General features: G+C 44.7%; 1 protein-coding gene across 4 annotated transcripts in view; it reads left to right on the top strand.

Moving 5' to 3' along the window:
• The window catches only part of mapk15 (mitogen-activated protein kinase 15), a 177,028-nt gene that overhangs the window by 123,710 nt on the left and 30,247 nt on the right, over positions 1–23,071 (top strand). For 3 of the 4 annotated variants that reach the window (XM_072254351.1, XM_072254349.1, XM_072254352.1), the window contains 3 exons: positions 7,313–7,553; positions 20,152–20,300; positions 20,501–20,668. In XM_072254351.1, coding sequence (XP_072110452.1) covers positions 7,313–7,553; positions 20,152–20,300; positions 20,501–20,668 — 558 coding nt within the window. The remainder of the gene's footprint in view (positions 1–7,312; positions 7,554–20,151; positions 20,301–20,500; positions 20,669–23,071) is intronic. The other variant, XM_072254350.1, reaches the window with a different exon arrangement.

Genomic DNA, 23,071 nt, shown 5'->3' with positions numbered 1-23,071 from the left:
CATGTACCTATCCAAAATGCTCTTAAAAGACCCTATCGTATCCCTTTCCACCACCGTTGCTGGCGGCCCATTCCACACACTCACCACTCTCTGCGTAAAAAAAACTTACCCCAGACATCTCCTCTGTACCTACTCCCAATCACCTTAAACCTGTGTCCTCTTGTGGCAACCATTTCAGCCCTGGGAAAAAGCTTCTGACTATCCACACGATCAATGCCTCTCATCATCTTATACACCTCTATCAGGTCACCTCTCATCCTCCGTCGCTCCGAATGTTCAGAAATTCCTGCCTCTCAGGATCTTCTCTATCAACTAACCAACCACTGAAGCAAGACTCACTGGCCTATAATTTCTTGGGCTATCTCTACTCCCTTTCTTGAATAAGTCAACAACATCTTCAACCCCCCAATCCTCCAGAAGCTCTCCCATCCTCATTGATGATGCAAAGATCATCGCCAGAGGCTCAGCAATCTCCTCCCTCGCTTCCCACAGTAGCCTGGGATACATCCTGTCAGGTCCAGTGACTTATCCAACTTGATGCTTTCCAAAATCCCTAGCACATCCTTTTCCTTAATATCTATGTGCTCAAGCTTTTCAGTTCGCTGCGCGTCATCCTTACAATCACCAAGGTCCTTTTCCTTAGTGAATACTGAAGCAAAGTATTCATTAAGTAGCTCTGCTGTCTCCTCCGGTTCCATACACACTTTTCCACTGTCACACTTGGTTGGTCCTATTCTTTCACGTCTTATCCTCTTGCTCTTCACATACTTGTAGAATGCCTTGGGGTTTTCCTTAATCCTGTCTGCCAAGCCCTTCTCATGGCCCCTTCTGGCTCTCCTAATTTCATTCTTAAGCTCCTTCCTGCTAGCCTTCTAATCTTCTAGATCTCTATCATTACCTAGTTTTTTGAACCTTTCGTAAACTCTTCTTTTCTTCTTGACTAGATTTACAATAGCCTTTGTACACTACAGTCCCTGTACCCTACCATCCTTTCACTGTCTCATTGGAACGTACCTGTGCAGAACCCCATGCAAATATCCCCTGGACATTTGCCACATTTCTTCCGTACGTTTTCCTGAGAACATCTGTTTCCAATTTATGCTTCCAAGTTCCTGCCTGATAGCCTCATATTTCCCCTTACTCCAATTAAACGTTTCCCTAACTTGTCTGTTCCTATCTCTCTCCAGTGCTATAGTAAAGGAGAAAGAATTGTGATCACTATCTCCAAAATGTTCTCTCACAGGGAGACCTGACACCTGATCAGGTTCATTTCCCAATACCAGATCAGGGACAGCCTCTCCTCTTGTAAGCTTATTTACATATTGTGTCAAGAAACCTTTCTGAACACACCTAACAAACTCTACCCCATCTAAACCCCTCACTCTAGGGAGATGCCAATGAATATTTGGGAAATTAAAACCTCCCACCACAAGAACCCTGTTATTAAACCTTTGCAGAATTTGTCTCCCTATCTGCTCCTCGATGTCCCTGTTACTATTGGGTGGTCGATAAAAAAACACCCAGTAGAGTTATTGACCCCTTCCTGTTTCTAACTTCCACCTGCAGAGACTCCATAGACAACCCCTCCATGATTTTTTTCCTTTTCTGCAGCCGTGACACTATCCCTGATCAACAGTGCAATGCTCCCACCTCTCCTGCCTCCTTCCCTCTCCTTTCTGAAACATCTAAAGCCTGGAATAGGTTGAGTGAACTTGGCTTTTTCTTCTTGGAGCGACGGAGGATGAGAGGTGACCTGATATAGGTGTATAAGATGATGAGGGGCATTCATCGTGTGGATAGTCATATCGTTTTCCCCACAGCTGCAATGGTTAACACAAGGGAGTGTAGTTTTAATGTGCTTGAAAGTATGTACAAGGGGGATGTCAGAGGTAAGTTTTTCACGCAGAGTGATACGTGGAATGCACTGCCAGCAACAGTGGTAGAGGCAGATACAACAGAGTTTTAAGAGATACTTAGATAGGTACATAGAGCTTAAAAAAATAGAGGGCTATGTGGAAATTCTAGGTAGTTTCTAGAGTAGGTTACATGGTCGGAACAGCATTATGGGCCGAAGGGCCTGTAATGTGCTGTAAATTTCTATGCTAACCCCTTCATTCCTGGAATCATCCTTGTGAACCTCCTCTGGACTATCACCAATGACAACACATTCTTTCTGAGATAATGGGCCCACAACTATTGAAAATATTTTGTGCAGTCTGACTAGTGTCTTATAAAGGCTCAGCATTATTTCCTTGCTTTTATATTCTAGTCCCCTTGAAATTAATGCCAACATTGCATTTCCCTTTACCACAGACTCAACTTGTAAATTAACCTTCTCGGAGTCTTGCACGAGGCCTCTTAAGCCCCTCTGTACCTCTGATGTTTGAACCTTCTCCCCATTCAGATAATAGACCACACTATTGTTCCTTTTACCAAAATGCATAATCATACATTTCTCAACACTATTTCATTTGCCACTTTTTGCCCATTCTTCCAATTTGCCTAATTCCTGCTGCAATTGTATTGCTTCCTCAGCACGCAGCACCTCTACCTATCTTCATATGATCTGCAAACTTTGCCATAAAGCCATCGAGTCCATTATCCAAGTCCTTGATAAGCAATGTGAAGAGTAGCAGTCCCAATGCTGATCCGCAAGGAACACTACTAGTCACTGGCAGCTAACAGAGAAGGCCCCTTTTATTCCCAGATACTGCCTCCTGTCTGTCAGCCACTCCACTATCCATGCCAGTATCTTTCCTGTAACACCATTGGATTTTATCTGGTTTTATTACCCTCATGTGTGGCCCCTTTTCAAACGCCTTCTGAAAATCCAAGTAAATGACATCCACTGCCTCTCCTTCATCCACCCTGCATGCTACCTCCTCAAAGAACTCCAACAGTTTTATCAGGCAAGACTTTCCTTGACAGAAACCATGCTGACTTTGATGTACGGTATTTTGTCATTAGTCTCCAAGCACCCTGAAACTTCATCCTGAGTAATTGACTCCAACCACTGAGGTTAGGCTAACTGGCCTATAATTTGCTTTCTTTTGCCTTCCTCCCTTCTTTAAGAGTGGAGAAACATTTGCAATCTTCCAGTCCTCCAGAACAATGTCAGAATCAAGTGATTCTTGAAAGATCATGACCAATGTATCCATTATCTCTTCAGCAATGTCTCTCAGGACTTTGAGAGGTGGTCCAGCTGACTTATCCACTTTAAGACAGTTGAGTTTGCCTAGCACTTTTTCCTTTGTAATAGAAATGGCACTCACTCATGCTCCCTGGCACTCATGGACCACTACCCACAATGTCATACCGGCCAATCTCTAATTGCGCCACGAGTTCATCCACCTTATTCCGAATGCTATGTACATTTAAATTGAATTGAATTGTCTTTATTTCTTACATCCTTCACACACATGAACAGTGATAATCTTTTATTTTACATCCCCTTCTGAATGTGCGAAGTGCAAATTATAGTAATTTGTAATAAATAGTATGTACAGCTTAGAACTACAGTGTGTCAGCGTAAATTAATCAGTCTGATGGCCTGGTGGAAGAAGCTGTCCCGGAGCCTGTTGGTCCTAGCTTTAATGCTGCGGTACTGTTTCCTGGATGGTAACAGCTGGAACAGTTTGTGGTTGAGGTGACTCAGGTCCCCAGTGATCCTTCAGGCCCTTTTTACACACCTGTCTTTGTAAATATCCTGAATAGTGGGAAGTTTACGTCCACAGATGTGTTGGGCTGTCCATACCACTCTGTGCAGTGTCCTGCAACTGAGGAGGTACAGATCTCATACCAGGCAGTGATACAGCCAGTCAGGATGCTCTCAATTGTGCCCCTGTAGAAAGTCCTTAGAATTTGGGGACTCATGCCGAACTTCTTCAATCGTCTGAGGTGAAAGAAGTGCTGTTATGCTTTTTCACCACATAGCTGGTATGTACAGACCAAGTGAGATCCTCAGTGATGTGTACACCGAGGAACTTAAAGCTGTTCATCCTCTCAACCCCAGATCCATTGATGTCTATAGGGGTTAGCCTGTCTCTTTTACTCCTATAGTCCACAACCAGCTCCTTTGTTTTTGTGACATTGAGGGAGAGGTTTTTTTCTTGACACTACTGTGTCAGGGTGATGACTTCTTCTCTGTAGGCTGCGTAGTTAGAATTTGAGATAAGGCTAATCAATGTGGTATCGTCAGCAAATTTAATTAAGAGATTGGAGCTGTGGGTGGCGAACCTGTCATGGGTGTACAGAGAGTAAAGGAGGGGCTTAGGATACAGCCCTGAGGGGCTCCTGTGTTGAGGGTCAGAGGGGCAGAAGTGAGGGAGCCCACTCTTACCACTGTGGCGGTCTGACAGGATGTCCAGGATATAGCTGCACGAGGCAGGGTGAAGGCCGAGGCCTCTGAGCTTCTTGTCAAGCTTGGAGGGAATTATTGTACTGAATGCTGAACTGAATCCAAGAACCCCATTTTCACATGAGCATCCTTCTTCTCCAGATGTGTGAGGATGATGTATTGATCTGTGGCTATTGCATCATCTGTTGATCGGTTGTGTCAGTAGGTAAATTGTAGAGGTTCTAGTGTGGGTGGTAGCATGCTGTGGATGTCGTCTTTGACCAGCCTCTCAAAGCATTTGCTTGTTATTGAGGTGAGTGTGACAGGACACCAGTCATTCAGACATGTTACCCTGCTTTTTTTAGGTATAGGAACAATGGTGGATGTTTTGATACAGGAGGGCACTCTACACTGGGATAGGGAGAGATTAAAAATGTCTGCAAACACACCATTGCACATTCTCAGTACCCACCCTTGGATGCCGTCCTTGTGGCTGCCCACTCACTGGAGACACCTGAATACTTCAGCGTCAGAGATGACCAAGGTGCAGGTCACATCAGCGGCTCTCCTTGAGGGTCAGTGTTGGGGACATCGAACCAAGTGTAAAAAAGGTTTAGCTCATCTGGGAGAGAGACAGCGATGTTGGCAGCACCGTTACATTTAGCTTTGAAGTCTGTGATCATGTGCAAACCTTGCCATAAGCTGCATGTGTTGTTGGTTGAGAGTTGTGTCTGAATCTTGTCCCCGTATTGTTGTTTCGCTGCCTGATGACTTTGCGTAGATTGTAGCTACATTTCGTGAGTTCCTCTTGGTTACTGGCAATGTAAGCTCTGTCTCACGCGGTAAACGCAGCATGCACAGAACTGTTGATCCAGAGTTTCTGGTTTGGATAGACCTTGACCGATTTTTGCAGAACAACGTCCTCGATGCACTTTTGGATGAAGCTCGTCACCCCTTCCATGAACTCGGAGACATCCTCATCATGAAAAACATTCCAGATGATGTCATCAAAGCAGACCTGTAGCATGGAGACTGATTAGTCGGACCAAGAGTGGACGGTTTTAACTATGGCCGCCTCTTGTTTCAGCAAGATGGAGGAGTGATCAAACTTCCCCAGCTGCAGACAGAGGAGTGCTTTGTAAGCATTGCAGAAGGGAGAGTAGCAGTGGTTGAGTATTCTATCTCCCATGTGCTCTCCTGGATGTGTTGACAAAACTTTGGAGAGATTTTAGTCAGTGAGGTTCGATTAAAGTTTCCGGCGACAATGAAGGCAGCCTCCAGGTGTATAGTCTCCAGGGTGCTGATGGTTTCATAGTTCTTTGAGAGCCAGGTCAGTATCAGCCTGCAACAGAATATACACAGCTGTGAACTCTCCAGGCAGCCAAAAAAGGTCTACATGGCAGCACAAGGTATGCCAGGTCTAGGGAACAGAAGGAGTTGAGGGCATGCACATTCTGGGGATTGCGCCAAGCATAATTGACCATGAAGCATACCTCACCTCCTTTACTCTTCCCAGAGAGGTTTTTAGACCTGTCCACCTGGACCAGGGAGAACCCAGAGGACTCGATGGTCTGATCCGATATCTCCTCTGTCAGTCGGGTCTCCACGAAGCACAAAACATTATATTCCTTTCTTTCCCACTGATAGGAGATTCTGACTCTCGATTTGCACAGCTTATTGTCCAGGGACTTAATGTTAGCCAGGAGTATATGAGGAAGCAGCCGTCACAACCTCACCAGGGCACCAGCCCTTCTCCTTTGCCTCCGGCGACGGTGTAATAAAATGAGCTTCTCACGGATCATGTAAGCAGGGCCTCCCAGTGTAGACATAATTGCTGTCTTCCTGATGTGCAGAAGATCATATAGCAGCTTCAGTCCTGCATTTTTCGTCCTTTTGAATTTTGCCTCTGTGGTACAATTTAACTCTTTGCTCTGTCTACATTTGTATCCAATCATTGGCTTCCCCTTCCTTACATTTCTGTTACACCCATCATCTACTTGTAAACCTGCTGGCTCACCATCAACTTGATCATCCTGGTTCCCATCGCCCTGCCTTATTTGCTTAAACCACTTCCAACAGCTCTGCTAAACTGACCCACAAGAATATTGGTCCCTTTTGGATTCTCGATTATTGTCCTTGGGTGTTCTACCTCGTGTGGGTTGTCGGTGGGTGATGTACAGTGGGTGGGTGGTCTGTGGGTGATGTACAGTGGGTCAGTGGTCCGTGGGTGATATACAGCGGGTGGGGTGGTCCGTGGGTGATGTACAGCGGGTCGGTGGTCTCTGGGTGATGTACAGCGGTGGGTGGTCCGTGGGTGATGTACAGCGGGTGGGTGGTCTCTGGGTGATGTACAGCAGGTGGGTGGTCTCTGGATGATGTACAGCGGGTCGGCGGTCCGTGGGTGATGTACAGTGGATGGGCAGTCTCTGGGTGATGTACAGCGGGTTGGCGGTCTCTGGGTGATGTACAGCGGGTGGGCGGTCCGTGGGTGATGTACAGCGGGTGGGCGGTCTCTGGGTGATGTACAGCGGGTGGGCGGTCTCTGCGTGATGTACAGCGGGTGGGCAGTCTCTGGGTGATGTGCAGTCGGTGGGCGGTCCGTGGGTGATGTACAGCGGGTGGGCGGTCTCTGGGTGATGTACAGTGGGTGGGCGGTCTCTGGGTGATGTGCAGTCGGTGGGCGGTCCGTGGGTGATGTACAGCGGGTGAGCGGTCCGTGGGTGATGTACAGCAGGTTGGTGGTCCGGGATGTTATCGGTAGGTGATCCGGGATGCTGTGGGTGGTTTTTGAATGTTGTACAGTGGCTGAGCAGTCTGTGTATGTTTTTGTAGAGCGATGAGCTGTTGGGACACTAGGCAGAGAGTTGTGGGCTCTCGGCAGTAACTGTTTTGGTTGGCTGGGAGGGAGTGTCGGCGGAAGTGGCTATGTGAGCAGGCCTTTATACATTTGATGGTTTTTCTCTCCCGCTTGGTCAGATGATCCTGGAGAGGAAGGCAAATGCTCGCCTGCAGAGGCAGCTGATGAAGGAACCAGAGCCATTTCAATCGCCTCTAGTTGTGGAACCGAAAGAAGGGTCTTCAGCCATTTCCTGTATCCCAGCAATTGCGGACTCTGGGATTTCTGCTCACAAGGAGAAGGGGTTGAGCCACCTCACAACAAATGTCACCTTGTATAATCCAATCACTCACAGCCCGTTAATATATGCTGCTGCTCCAAGTGAGTACTGGATAATGGCAACAGCCCAGATTACCACTGTTATATGGGCTCTGGGTTTCTAACCGTTCATTCTAGATCTTCACCCGATGTCACTGCCTGAGATTTGTCACCATCCTGTCTGTCCTATACTTCATTACATACATTCCCATTCCAGGTGCTTAATATTAAATGCTCCCTGCATCAGCCTTTGGCCTCTAGGGAGCACTACAATGGTAATTCACAAGTCTTGCTTTTCATCCACCTAGCTTCACCTATCACTTTCTACCTATCCTCCCTCCCTTCCCCCAGCTTAATATTCTGGCATCTTGCCCCTTCCGTTCCAGTTTTGATGAAGGATCTCAGCCCGAAACATTGACTGCTTATTCTTCTCCATAGATATTGCCTGATCTGCGGAGTTCCTCCAGTATTTTGTGTGTATTGCCCTGGATTTCCATCATCTGTTGTGTTTCTGGCTTTTGACCACTGCTTTGCTTCATAACTAAGTTATTATTGCTATTGAAAGGAAACCCTTACACAGCTGGATGCTGAGTGAGCGATCACCTAATCTCACAAAGATGGGAAGCTCAAAGAAAGGATGCTGACAAAACTTCCTGGAGCGCTAGGGAGGAAAGATCTCAGCTGCAGTGTTTGACTAGAGAAACTGGCTGGTTCTCCTTCGGCAGTGCCAAGGAGCGATGATTTCAGCTGCAGGCTTCCACTGGAGAAATTGAGCTGATTCTCCTTGGCATGAAGGAGGCTAAGGTCTTTCAGAAATATAAAGATAGCAGGAAAAAACAAACAGAGAATCAGGAGGCTGCAGGAATCTAGAATAACAACCAATATGCTGGGGGAGCCTGGCAGGACAAGAGCTTCTGTGAGGGAGGGCGGGGGCGGGGGAGGAATGTTTTGGATCGAAACTCTGCAGTATCAGGAGGGCTAAATGATCTTATGGAAATTGAGCCAAGCACAGACAAATGCGGCAAGCTTAGATCAGGATCTTGGTCAGTATGGATGAGTTGGGCTGAAGCGCATGTTTCTGTAATCTCTGACTCTATAAAATTATAAGAGGTTTGTAGTCAGTTTCCCCCACCAAGGTGAAAATATGAAATACTAGAGCGTATAGGTTAACGATGAAATGGGAAAAGTTCAAAGGGCAACCAAAATCAGGATTATATCTCTGATATAACATGAAATTTGTTGCTATGTGTCAGCGGTCATTGCAAGATATTTGATAAAAGTGACGATAAGTTATAAAATAAATTTATAAAAAGCAATTATGTTGAAAGTGTGGTGTTGTGGATAGTGTGGAGGACTGTCAGAGGTTACAGCAGGACATTGATAGGATGAAAAACTGGGCTGAGAAGTGGCAGATGGCGTTCAACCCAGAGTGAAGTGTGAAGTGGTTCATTTTGGTAGGTCAAATATGATGACAGAATATAGTATTAATGCTAAAACTCTTGGCAGTGTGGAGGATCAGAGGGATCTTTGGGTCTGAGTTCATAGGACACGCAAAACAGCTGCGCAGGTTGACTCTGTGGTTAAGAAGGCATACGGTGCATTGGCCTTCATCAATCGTGGAATTGAATTTAGGAGCTGAGAGGTAATTTTGCCGCTATATAGGACCCTGGTCAGACCCCACTTGGAGTACTGTGCTCAGTTCTGGTCGCCTCACTACAGGAAGGATGTGGAAACCGTAGAAAGGGTGCAGAGGGGATTTACAAGGATGTTGACTGGATTGGGGAGTATGCCTTATGAAAACAGGTTGAGTGAACTCGGCCTTTTCTCCTTGGAGCGACGGAGGATGAGAGGTGACCTGATAGAGGTGTATAAGATGATGAGAGGCATTGATCGTGTGGATAGTCAGAGACTTTTTCCCAGGGCTGAAATGGTTGCCACAAGAGGATACAGGTTTAAGGTGCTGGGAAGTAGGTACAGAGGAGATGTCTGGGGTAAGTTCTTTACGCAGAGAGTGGTGAGTGCGTGGAATGGGCTGCCGGCAACGGTGGTGGAGGCGGATACGATAGGGTCTTTTAAGAGACATTTAGATAGGTACATGGAGCTTAGAAAAATAGAGGGCTATGGGTAATCCTAGGTAATTATAAGGTCAGGACATGTTTGGCACAACTTTGTGGGCCGAAGGGCCTGTATTGTGCTGTAGGTTTTCTATGTTTCTTTGAAAAGGCATTTAGTCAAGCACAGGAACAGGCAGGGACTGGAGGCATGCATCACATGCAGACAGTTGAGTTATGTTTGGATCATGGTTGGCACAGACATGTGGCTGAAGGGTTTGTTGCTCTGCTGGATGTCAAGAGGACGTTCAATACAGGTGGACAAGGCTATACAGGTAATTTAAATTGGGATGATGAAGGGAAATATTCCCCATTCGTGGATGATCCACACACAGGAAGGTGCACAACTACAAGTGCTCACAAAGGGTACAAGAGTGAACGTGAGGATTTCATGTAGAGAGGCGCCTGGAATGGGCTGCCTGTAGGGGTGGTGGAGGCACAATCAGTAAAATTCTTCAGAGGGGTGTTGGCTCAGAAGTTGATGGAGAATGCTCTGGGGAAATGGGGTTGTTGGGATTAACCTTCAAGTAGGTTAAAATATCGTGACAACATCATAGGCTGAAAGACCTATGTATACTGTGCTATGATCTATACTGTCCCCTAATCTGAGGAAAGACATTCTTGCCGTAGAGGGAGTACAAAGAAGGTTCACCAGATTGATTCCTGGGATGGCAGGACTTTCATATGATGAAAGACTGGATCGACTAGGCTTATACTCATTGGAATTTAGAAGATTGAGGGGGGATCTTATTGAAACGTATAAGATCCTAAAGAGATTGGACAGGCTAGATGCAGGAAGATTGTTCCCGATGTTGGGGAAGTCCAGAACGAGGGATCACAGTTTGAGGATAAAGGGGAAGCCTTTTAGGACCGAGATGAGGAAAAACTTCTTCACACAGAGAGTGGTGAATCTGTGGAATTCTCTGCCACAGGAAACAGTTGAGGCTAGGTCATTGGCTATATTTAAGAGGGAGTTAGATATGGCCCTTGTGGCTAAAGGGATCAGGGGGTATGGAGGGAAGGCTGGTACAGGGTTCTGAGTTGGATGATCAGCCATGATTATATTGAATGGCGGTGCAGGCTCGAAGGGCTGAATGGCCTACTCCTGCACCTATTTCCTATGTTTCTATGTTCTATATTCACAGTGGGTGATGTTGGATCTTGGTATCTTTTGATCCCTGAGTTCTTTAAGGAGTTCAGGAATGGGTGACAAACTTTGGTTCTTCATGATCATTTATTTTAAAGTTTAAACAAAGGACAGACACTAAACAGACAAAGTAAAGGTGATAAGAAGCAGATGAGATACAAGAAATTAAAGGATATTCAATACGGCACTTTTAAAAAATCTATCACCTTTATACTCCAGCTAACAGAAATTCCTTAGGTAAAGATACACTAATTAAAAGGCTACACAATTATAACACGACATAAAGTGTATTTTTCACAGTATGTGGTGTTTTACTTCCACTTGGTGGCAGAACACAGTATAGCAGTTACATGATGGTTTATCATCCTTTGTTTCATTTTTTTAATTGGCTAAGTGTTATAATTGTGTATAAAATCTAACACTTAGCCAATTAAAACATGAAAATGGCTGATTAAACCATCGTGTAACTGCAACACCGCGTTCTGCCAGCAAGTGGGGGTAAAACACAACATATTGTGAAAAATACAATTTATGTCAGTAAGAAAGAAACTATGATTAACACTACTAACAACACACACAAAATGCTGGAAGAACTCAGCAAGCCAGGCAGCATCTATTGACTGACCTGCCAAAAGGTCTCAGCCCGAAATGTCAACTGTACTTTTTCCATAGATGCTGCCTGGCCTGCTGAGTTTTTCCAGTATTTTGTGTGTGTTGCTTGGATTTCTAGCATCTGCAGACCATAGGCCTGTAAGTCTGACCTCAGTAGTTGAAAAGATATTGGAGTCAATTATTATGGATGAGGTCTCAGAGTGCTTGGAGGCACATGATAAAATAAGCTATAGTCAGCATGGTTTCCTCCAGGGAAAATCTTACTTCACAAATCTGTTGGAAATCTTTGCAGAAATAACAAGCAGGATAGACAAAAGAGAATCAGTTGATGTTGTGTACTTAGATTTTCAGTTGCCCATGCTGCAAGTCTCCACTCTCCACGCCACCGTTGTTGTCCAAGGGAAGGGCACTAGGGCCGATACAGCTTGGCACCGGTGTCGTCGCAGAGCAATGTGTGGTTAAGTGCCTTGCTCGAGGACACAACACTCAGCTGAGGCTCGAACTAGCGACCTTCAGATCACTAGACCGACACCTTAACCACTTGGCCACATGCCAACACAAGCTCCAACAAGCTACAAGCTCATAGTATTACAGGAAAAATGGGTAAAGCAGAGGCTGATTGGCAGGAGGCAAAGAGTGGGTAAAAAGGAAGCCTTTTCTGGTTGGTTGCCAGTGCTTAGTGGTGTTCCACAGGGGTCTGTGATGGGACCGATTCTTTTTGTTATGTGTCAATGATTTGCATGATAGAAGTGATGGCTTTGTTGCAAAGTTTGCAAACAATTTGAAGATAGGAAGAGGGGCAGATAGCTTTGAGAAAGTAGAGAGGCCACAGAAGAACTTGGGCAGGTTAGCAGAATGGGCAAAGTAGAGACAGATAAAATACAGTGCTGGGAAGTGTATGAGCATAAGACCATGCAATATAAGAGTAGAGTTAGGCTATTTGGCCATCGAGTCTGCTCTGCCATTTTATGATGGCAGATCCAATTTTCCTCTCAGCCCCATTTTCCTGCCTTCTCCCCATATTCGTTCCTGCCCTGACCGATCAAGAATTTATCAACTCTGTATTAAATGTACATAAAGACTTGGCCTCCACAGCTGCCTGTGGCAAAGACTTCTACAGATTCACCACTCTCTGGCTAAAATAGTTCCTCCTCATCCCTCTTCAAAAAGGACATCCCTCTATTCTGAGGCAGTGTCCTCTGGTCTTAGACTCTCCCACCATAGGAAACATCCTCTCCAGATCCACTTGATCAAGGTCTTTCACCATTCATAGAAACATAGAACACCTACAGCACAATACAGTGCCAAATGCCACAATGCTATGCCAAACATGTACTTAGTTTAGAAATTACCCATAGCCCTCTATTTTTCTAAGCTCCATGTACCTATCCAGGAGTCTCTTAAAAGACCCTATTGTATCCATCTCCATCACCTCCACCAGCAACCCATTCCACGCACTCACCACTCTCTGCATTTAAAAAAAAACAAACAAACAGCTTACCCCTGACATCTCCTCTGTACCTAATTCTAAGCACCTTTAAAACTGTGCTTTCTCGTGTTAGCCATTTCAGCCCTGTGAAAAAGCGTCTGACTACCCACACAATCAATGCCTCTCATCATCTTATACACCTCTATCAGGCCACCTCTCCTCCTCCGTTGCTCCAAGGAGAAAAGGCCGAGGTCAGTCAACCTATTCTCATAAGGCATGCTCCCCAATCCAGTCAACATCCTTGTAAATCTCCTCTGCACCCTTTCTATAGTTTCCACATCCTTCCTGTAGTGAGGTGACCAGAACTGAGCACAGTACTCCAAGTGGGGTACCTATATAGCTGTAACATTACCTCTCGGCTCTTGAACTCAATCCCACGGTTGATGAAGGCCAATAATTTGATGGGTTTCAATGAGATCACCCCTCATTCTTCTTAATTCTAGTGAATACAAGCCCAGAGTCATCAAATGCTCTTCATATGACAAGCTGTACAATCCTAGAATCATTTTTGTGAACCTCCTTTGAGCCCTCTCCAGTTTCAGTACATCCTTTCTAAGGTGAGGGGCCCAAACTACTCACAGTACTCCAAGTGAGGCCTCACCAGTGATTTATGAAGTCTCAATATTACATCTTTGCTTTTATATTCTAGTCCTCTTGAAATGAATGCTAATATTGTGTAACCCTCTCACTGGGCTCGTATACAAACTTGGCTTGCCAGCTAGCAGCCACAGGACTCGGCAGTCATAAGGCCACCTTTCAAAACAATATACTTCTATGGTCTATATGAATAGGGGTTCAATCAAACAGGAATTGTCTGTCGGCCAGAAATAACAGATCATACACTGCATAAAAATTATGAAGGAAGTAAACTTACAAATTTCTGCTTTATCAAACAGTTAATCGGAAAAAAAGAAAAGAGATAAAAGGGCCCACTACAGCTGAACCAGTCCAATGTGCGCAGGACTGTTGGAGCTCATACTGGAGTTATATTTTACTCATACGCTGGATCCACAGTCTGCGTGAAAATGCACACCACATTCCAAACTTCCCTCATAGTCTAACTCAAACGAACTGGCTCTCTCGCAGCTGTATTGGCCCTTCCTCCTTGGAGCCATTCAGCTGCACAAAGCACTTCATGCAATGGGGACTCTGCTTCCAACGGCATTCTGCTGCATCTTCCCTTCTGACCCACTCTGCAGCTCCCACCAAAAGCCTCCAAACCAGCCTGATTGGCTAACTCACATTCCTAAATTGGACAACATGTGTCCTTATCTTAGCTGAAACCAAAACACACTTCCCAGCATGGCACACTGCTTTTACAGAAAACTGCTAATGTAAGCTACCTCATAGTATAGCAGTAGAAATCTTAACCAGGGCATTCCACCCGCATTTGCCTTCCTCACCACAGACTCAACTTACAAATTAACCTTTAGGGACTCCCAAGTCACTCTGTGTCTCAGGTTTTTGGATTTCCTGTACATTTAGAAAATAGTCAACCATTTAATTTCTTCTACCAAAGTGCATGACCATATAATTCCCATCACTGTACTCCATCTGCCACTTCTTTGCCCCTTCTCTGAATCTGTCTAAGTCCTTCTGTAGCCTTTCAACTTCTGAAAAACTACCTGTCCTTCTATCTATATTTGTATCATCCACAAACTTGGCCACAAAGCTATTAATTCCATCATCCAAGTCCATGACATACAATGTGAAAAGAAGCGGTCCCAACACAGACCCCTTGGAACACCAATAATACAACCTGAAAATACTCCCTTTATTCCTATTCTTTGCCTTGTGCCAATCAACCACTGCTTTATTCATGCTAGAATCTTTCCTGCAGTACCATAGGCTCTTAACTTGTTACGTGTGGCTCCTTGTCAAAAGCCTTCTGAAAATCCAAGGATACTACACCCACCTTTGCCCATCCTGCTTGTTATTTCTGCAAAGAATTCTAACAATTTTGTCAAGGGTGATTCTCCATAAGACCATTGCAGAATTAGGGCATTTCAATCCCTTTGCCTATCCTATGTGTAATCTCCTCAAAAAATTCCAACAGGTTCATCAAGGAAGATTTTCCCTTAAGAAAACCATGCTGATTTTGTCCTATGCAAACACGAGGAAATCTGCAGATGCTGGAATTTCAAGCAACACACATAAAAGTTGTTGGTGAACGCAGCAGGCCAGGCAGCATCTGTAGGAAGATTTATGTGTGTTGCCTGATTTTATCCTACCTTGTTCTATGTCACAATATCTTCTATTACCTCATCTTAACAATTGGCTCCAATATCTGCCGAACCACTGAGATCAGGCTAAGTGGTCTATAATTTCCTTTCTGTTGCTTTCCTCCTTTCTTGAAGAGTGGATTGACATTTGCAATTTTCCAGTCCTCTGACACTGTACCAGAGTTCAATGATTTTTGAAAGATCTCTATCGCTGCCTCTCAGAACCTTGAGGAGCATTTCATCTGGTCCGGGTGACTTGTGTACCCTCAGCTAAAAAAAATTCCTCCTTACCAGTGTTATGAAGGGTCACCCTTTAGAAGACTGTGCCCTCTAGTTTTGGATACCCCCACTATCCTCTCCACATTCACCCAACTAATCCTTTTAACACTCAATAGGTTTCAATGAGATCCCCCCACATTCTTCTAAATTCCAGTGAGTACAGACCCAAATCTACCAAACGCTCCTCATATGTTAACCCCTTCATTCCTGGAATCATCCTCGTGAACCTCTTCTGGACTCTCTCCAATGACAGCACATCCTTTCTGAGATATGGGGCCCAAAACAGTTACCAGTGCTCCAAGTGTGGCCTGACTAGTGTCTTATAAAGGTTCAGCATTTTCACCTTAGTTTTATATTCTATTTTCTTTGAAATAAATGCCAACATTGCACTTGCCTTCTTTACCACAGACTTAACCTGTGAATTAACCTTGTGGGAGCCTTGTATGAGGACTTCCAAGTCCCTCTGCACCTCTGATGTTTGGACTTCATTTGGATAATAGACCGCACTATTGATCCTTTTACCAATATGCATCATACATTTCTGCCATTTTTGCCCATTGTTCCAATTTTCCTAAGTTCTGCTGCAATGGCACTGCTTCCTCAGCACTACCTACCCCTCCATCTATCTTTGTTTTATCCACAAACTTTGCCACAAAGCCATCAATTCCATTATCTAAATCATTGACAATGTGAAAGGCAGCAGGCCCAATACTGACCCCTGAGGAACACCACTAGTCACCGGCAGCCAACCAGAAAAGGCCCCCTTTATTCCCATTCACTGCCTCTTGCCTGTCAGCCACTCCACTATCCATGCCAGTATCTTTCCTGTAACACCACACAATTTTATCTTGTTAAGCAGCCTCTTGTGGCACTTTATCAAATGACTTCTGAAAATCCAAATAAGTGACATCCACTGCCTTTCCTTTATCCACCCTGCTTGTTATTTACAGATTGAGTCTGTGGTAAAGAAGGCAAATGCAATGTTGGCATTTATTTCAAGAGGAATAGAACATATAGCAAGGAGATGATACTAGGGCTTTATAAGCCACTAGTCAGACTGCGTTTGGAGTATTGTCAACAGTTTTGGGTCCCATATCTCAGAAAGGATATAATGTCTTTGGAGAGAGTCCAGAGGAGGTTCACAAGGATGATTCCAGCAATGAAGGGGTTAACATATGAGGAGCATTTGGCAGCTTTGAGCCTGTACTCACTGGAACTTAGAAGAATTCAGGGGGATCTCATTGAAACTTACCGAATGTTGAAAGGACTAGATAGGGTGAATGTGGAGAGGATGGTGGGGGTATCCAGAACTAGAGGCCACAGCATCAAATCTGAAGGGCGACCCTTTAGAACAGAGGTAAGGAGGATTTTTTTTTTTAGCCAGAGAGTAATCACTTTGTGGAATGCTCTGCCACAGACTGTGGTGGAGGCCAAGTACATATATTTAAGGCAGAAGTTGAGAGTTCGGGGCATCAAAGGATATGGCGAGAAGGCAGATGTATGGTTTTGAGTGGGATCTGGGATCAGCCATCATGAAATGATGGAGAAGACTCGATGGGCTGAATGGCCTAACTCTACTCCTATGTCTTATGGTCTATTACTACGCTGGTGATCCTGTTTTTAAGCTTTCTGCCTGGTTCCCTAAAGTCTCTCTTCAGGACCTCATCACCTTTCCTACCTGTGTTATTGGTGCCAATTTTACCAAGACTTCCCCATTAGAATGCCATTATCCCAATCTGAGACATCTCTGACCTGGTACCTGGGAAGGAACATGCCATCTGAGTGTCTCTCTCATGTCTAAAGAACCTCATCTCTGTTTTTCTGGCTATGGAATCTCCTATCACTTCTCTTCTCTTCTGAACCACAGCTCCAGACTCAGTGACCTGGTCACCGTGGCTCCCACCAGCAATTAATATCTAAAGTGGTATACTTATTATTGAGGTGAATACCCATAGGGATGCTCTGGGGAGTGGTCTCATTGCCCCAGTCTCTCTGCACTGGTCGCCCAGTGAATGGTGCTGAGACTCTAGTGCTAGATCCATTAACTATCTGCTTGTGAATGTAAAAGGTAAATTGGCAGATGAGATTAAAATGGGTGAGGTTGATAGTGAGGAGGATAGCTGTAACCTACAGGATAATATAGATCAGTTGGGAAGGTGAACAGCGTAACGAGACACAATTTAATCTGAGCAAGTGTGAAGTAGATGCACTTTGTGAAGACTGGGAAGTCTAGGACAAATGTAATTGTAAAATCTTGTGGACAACTGAGGAATGGAGGGAAAACATGAGAAAATCTGCAGATGCAGCATTTTGTGTGTGTTGATGAGGAAGGGAGGATGGTAGCATGCCAGTTGACGGTAGCAATGGTTAAAACTAATCCCAATGTCCCCACAGCCCTGTATATGTCCTGCGCTATTTCCAGTGCCCCACTCTCTCCCCACAGCCCTCATCAGTCTCCATACCAATCCCTCTGCACAAATGCAGACATACCAGTACAGATCCCTGTGAAACACCACTAATACCAGATCTCCAGTAAGAATAACTCCCTTCAACCATCTTCTATGGGCAAGCCAGTTCTAAATCCAAGCAGCCTATTCACTAGGGATCCCATACATCTTAATTTTTTGGATGTTCCTCCCACAGGGAACCTTATTAAACACCTTACTAAAATCCATGTCAACAACATCCACAGATCCTCCATCATAAGTTCATAAGATATGTCTGTCTGTCTAAGTACCATATCCAATGCGGACTTTGGTGACCATCGTTTTCCATATAGATCTATCCTTCGTTTTTGGATGACTTCCATTTCCTCGATGTGTAGCCACCTGGCTATGCTTTTGATGTACGTAAGCCGAGGTCTTCCTCTAGGTTTACTCCCCTCAATCTTTCCAGAGAGTATGAGTTTTTCTAGTTCATCTTTCTGCATGATGTGTCCTAGGAATATGTGTTCATAAGATATAAGAACAGATATTATAGCCCATGGCCTATCAAGTCAGCCCCACCATTTCAGCATGGCTGATGAAATTTTCTTCTCAGCCCCAATCTTCTGAGCTCCCCCAGTGTCCCTTCATGCCCTGAGCAATCAAGAATCATATCTACTTCTGCCTTAAGTATACATAAAGACTTGGCCTCCAAAGCTGCGTGTGGCAAAGAATTCCACAGATTCACCACTCTTTGGCTAAAGAATTCCTCCTCACCTCCATCCTAAAAGGACATTCCTCTATTCTGAGAATGTGTCCTCTGGTCTTAGACTCTCTAATCATAGGAAACAGCCTCTCCACATCCACTCTATCAAGGCCTTTCACTTGTGGATAGGTTTCTATGAGGTTACCCCTCATTCTTCTGAATATTAGTGAATACAGGCCCAGAACCACCACATGCTCTTCGTATGATAGGTCGTTCAATCCTCGAATCATTTTCATGAACCTCCTTTGAACCCTGTCCAATTTCAGCACATCCTTTCTAAGGTAAGGGGCCCAAAATTGTTCACAATATTCCAAGTGAGGTCTCACCTGTTCTTTATAAAGACGGAACATTACATCATTACATCCTTGTTTTTATTTTCTAGTTCTCTTGAAATGAATGCTTACATCACATTTGCCTTCCACACCATAGAGTCAACCTGCAAATTATCTTTTGAGGAATCCTGCACAATGACTCCCAAGTCCCCTTGCACCTCATTTTTTTGTATTTTCTCTCCACTTAAAAAAAAGTCAACCCTTTCATTTCTTCTACCTAAGCGCATGACCTTATCCTTCCTGACACTGCATTCCATTCTCCTAATCTGCCTCAGTCCTTCTGTAGCCTCTCTACTTCCTCAAAACTACCTGCTCCTCCACCTATCTTTATATCGTCTGCAAACTTTGCAACAAAGGCTTCAATTCCATCATCCAAATTGTTGACATGTAATGTAAAAAGAATTGGTCCCAACACCCACCTCTGTGGAACACCACTAGTCACTGGCAGCCAGTGCTTTATTCACACTCTTTGCCTCCTGCCAGTCAGCCACTTTATCCATGGTCGAATCTTTCCTGTAATACCATGGGCTGTTAGCTTGTTAAGCAGCCTTGTGTGTGGTACCTTGTCAAAGGCCTTCTGAAAATCCAAGTTCACACATCTACTGATTCTGCTTTGTCTATTCTGCCTGTTATCTCTTCAAAGAATTCTGACAGATTTGTCAGACAATAACTGGTTGCATTACAGCCTTGTATAGAGGCACCAAAGCCTAGGAACGGAAAAGTTTACAGAAATTGATGGATGCAGTCCTGTCCATAGGAGGTAATATCCTCTCCAGCCACTGAATACATTTACAAAGAGCACTGCCACAGGAAAGCAGGGTCCCCATCATCCAGGCCGTGCTGTCCTGTCGCAACTACCATCAGGCAGAAGATGCAGAAATCTTAGGTCTCATAGCACCAGGTTCAGGAACAGTTATATCCTTTCAACCATCATGCTCCTGAACAAACATAGTTAAATTCATCCTTTACAACTGAACTGATCACAAAACCTGCAGACTCACTTTCAAGGATTCATGTTCTGAGAACTGCTTTTTTATATTTTTATTTGAATAATTTGTCATCATTTACATATTGTTTGATATGGGCCAAATGTGGGCAAATGGGACAAGTTTTGATGGGAATTATTGTCAGCATGGACCGGTTGAGCAGAAGGACATACTTCCATGCTGCAGGATTCTGTGAACAAGCCTGTGGGGCCGAATATCCTTCTCTTTTGATAGATTCTCAAGTATCTCTCCTCATGTTCACCTCCCCCTCCCTCCCTCTTTCTCTTTCTCCAGATGATGTGATTTCGAGGAGCCAGACCCATTGCGGCAGCACTGCCCCTCCTCAGTGGGCACCCAGAGCGAACCAGGGAGGTGATACCCATGGAGCACAGGAGCACTGCAGAGCACAGTACCAGCATCCTGATGTCCAGCAGATGACTGCTGTGAGTATCTGCACCCTGACACACTTCTCCCTCCCCCCCCCCCACTCTTCCACCACCCTTCCGTAACATCTCACCTACCTCCTTCCTCACCAAAGTCCAAACCCACTGCTCCTCTGATTTCCCGGTCTCCTTGTACTTTGTGATTGGGAAAATCACTGTGTCCAGTGTGATTATCACCATTATCCTCTGCTTCTACCTAGCAGGCACCACAGGGTCCTTCATACACCGAGGCGCACAGAACCAAATCAGCTACTGTGCCCCGGGTCCGTCCTGTCTCCCATCACCATCGCACAGCTATCCACAGCATCCTGACCAAGAAGGAAGCTGGACATCAAGAGATGGGAATGGCCATATCCTGTGCTCCGCTGGTGAGTATCTCAGCTTGTGCTCAGAGTAGGTCGTGAGATGATGATGCAGAGGGGCGTAGATTGGGTGGATGCAGACAGGCTTTTCCCCAGGATTGGCACAGGTTTAGGTTGAACATAGAACATAGAGCATAGAATAGTACAGCACAGTACAGGCCCTTCGGCCCACAATGTTGTGCCGACCCTCAAACCCTGCCTCCCATATAAGCCCCCACCTTAAATTCCTCCATATACCTGTCTAGTAGTCTCTTAAACTTCACTAGTGTATCTGCCTCCACTGCTGACTCAGGCAGTGCATTCCACGCACCAGCCACTCTCTGAGTAAAAAACCTTCCTCTAATATCCCCCTTGAACTTCCCACCCCTTACCTTAAAGCCATGTCCTCTTGAAATATGAGAGGGGGGGAGATTTACTAAGGACCTGAGGGGCAACTTCTCCAGCCACTGAGGTTAGATGAACTGGCCTATAATTTCCGTTCTTCTGCCTCTCTCCCTTCTTGAAGAGTGGAGTGACATTTGCAATTTTCCAGTCTTCTGAACCATTCCAGAATCTAGTGATTCTTGAAAGATCATTACTAATGTCTCCACAATCATTTCAGCCACCTCTTTCAGAACTTTTGGATGTACTGCATCTGTTCCAGGTGACTTAGTTATCTTCAAACCTTTCAGTTTCCCCGAGAACCTTCGCCCTAGTAATGGTAACATCACACACTTCTTGATCCCTGACACATGGACCATCTGGCATACTGCTAATGTCTTCCACAGTGAAGACTGATGCAAAATACATATTAAGTTCATCTTCCACTTCCTCGTCCCCATTACTACTTCTCCAGCATTGTTTTCCAGTGGTCCAATATCCAGTCTTGCCTCTCTTTTACATTTTATGTATCTGAAGAAATGTGTGGTATCCTTTTTACTATCATTGGCTATCTTACTTTCATATTCCATCTTTGCCTTCTTAATGGGTTTTTGAGTTGTTTTCTGTTGGTACATAAGTTACCCAGACTAGATGAACTGTATCCAAGGGTTCTGAGAGAGGTAGCAGTAGAGATTGTGGAAGCATTAGTAATGAATTTTCAAAAATCATTGGTCTCTGGCATGGTGGCAGACGTCTAGAAAATTGCAAATGTCACTTCACTCTTTAAGGAAGGAGGAAAACAGCAGAAAGGAAATTATAGGCCAGTTAATCTGACTTTAGTAGTTGGCTCCAATCAATTCTGACCAATTTTTCACTCATGCCTCTGTAACTTCCTTTGTTCCACTGTTATACTGATACATCTGACTTTAGCTTCTCTTTCCCAAATTGCAAGGTGAATTATGATCACTTTCCCCTGAGGGTCCTTTTACCTTAAGCTCTCTAATCAATTCTGGTTCATTGCACAACACCCAATCCAGAATAGTTGACCCTGCTAAAGGGCTCAACCACAAGCTGCTCCACAGAGCTATCTCGTAGGCATTCTAGAAATCCCCTCTCTTGGAATCCCGCACAAACCTGATTTTCCCAATCTACCTGCATACTGAAGTTCCCCCCGCCGACTGTTTTGACATTGCCCTTTTGGCATGCAATTTCCTAATGTAGCTTGTAAACAACATCCTTACTACTGTTTGAGCATATGTATCTAACGCCCATCAGGGTCTTTTTACCCTAGCAGTTCCTTAGCTCTATTCACAATGGTTCAACACCTTCCAACCCTATGTTACCTCTTTCTAATGAACTAATTTCATTTTTTATCAACAGAGCCACGCCACCCCCTCTATCTTCCTCCTTATCCTTTCGATACAGTCTAACCTTCGACATTAAGCTCCCAGTTATAATCTTTCAGCCATGATTCAGTGATACCTACAACATCATATATGCCAGTCTATAACTGTGCTAAAAGTTCATCTACCTTATTCCGTATACTGCGCGCATTCAAGTATAACACCTTTAATCCTTTGTTCACCTTTTTCGAGTTTGTCTACCTTTTACATTGCAAATCGTACTGGTGACTGCAATTTTGCCCTATCATCAGCCACTCCTTGCTAGGAGTCTGACTACGTCTTCCCTTGGTTTAACTATGTCATCCTCAGCACAATTGCTCCAAATTAGTTTAAACTCAACCATACGTATCTGCCAATCTGCCTGCAGGGATAATGGACCACCTCTGGTTCAGGTGTAACCTGTCCCTTTTGTATACATCATACCTTCCCCAGAAGAGATCCCAATGATCCATAAAGCTGAAGTCCTGCCCCCACACAAGTCCTTTAGGCAATGCCAAATCATCCTGTTCTTATTCTCACTAACACAGGCAGCAGTCCAGAGATTACAACCATGGAAGTCCTGTTTCTTAGCTTTCCACCTAACTCTCTAAAATCTCTCTGTAGGACCTCCTCACCTTATCTATCTTTGTCACCTGTGCCAATATGT

This window comes from Mobula birostris, chromosome 3 (assembly GCF_030028105.1).
Source record: "Mobula birostris isolate sMobBir1 chromosome 3, sMobBir1.hap1, whole genome shotgun sequence".
Taxonomy (NCBI): domain Eukaryota; kingdom Metazoa; phylum Chordata; class Chondrichthyes; order Myliobatiformes; family Myliobatidae; genus Mobula; species Mobula birostris.
Note: the sequence above shows the minus strand (reverse complement) of the source record. Positions and strands in the feature narration are given on the sequence as shown.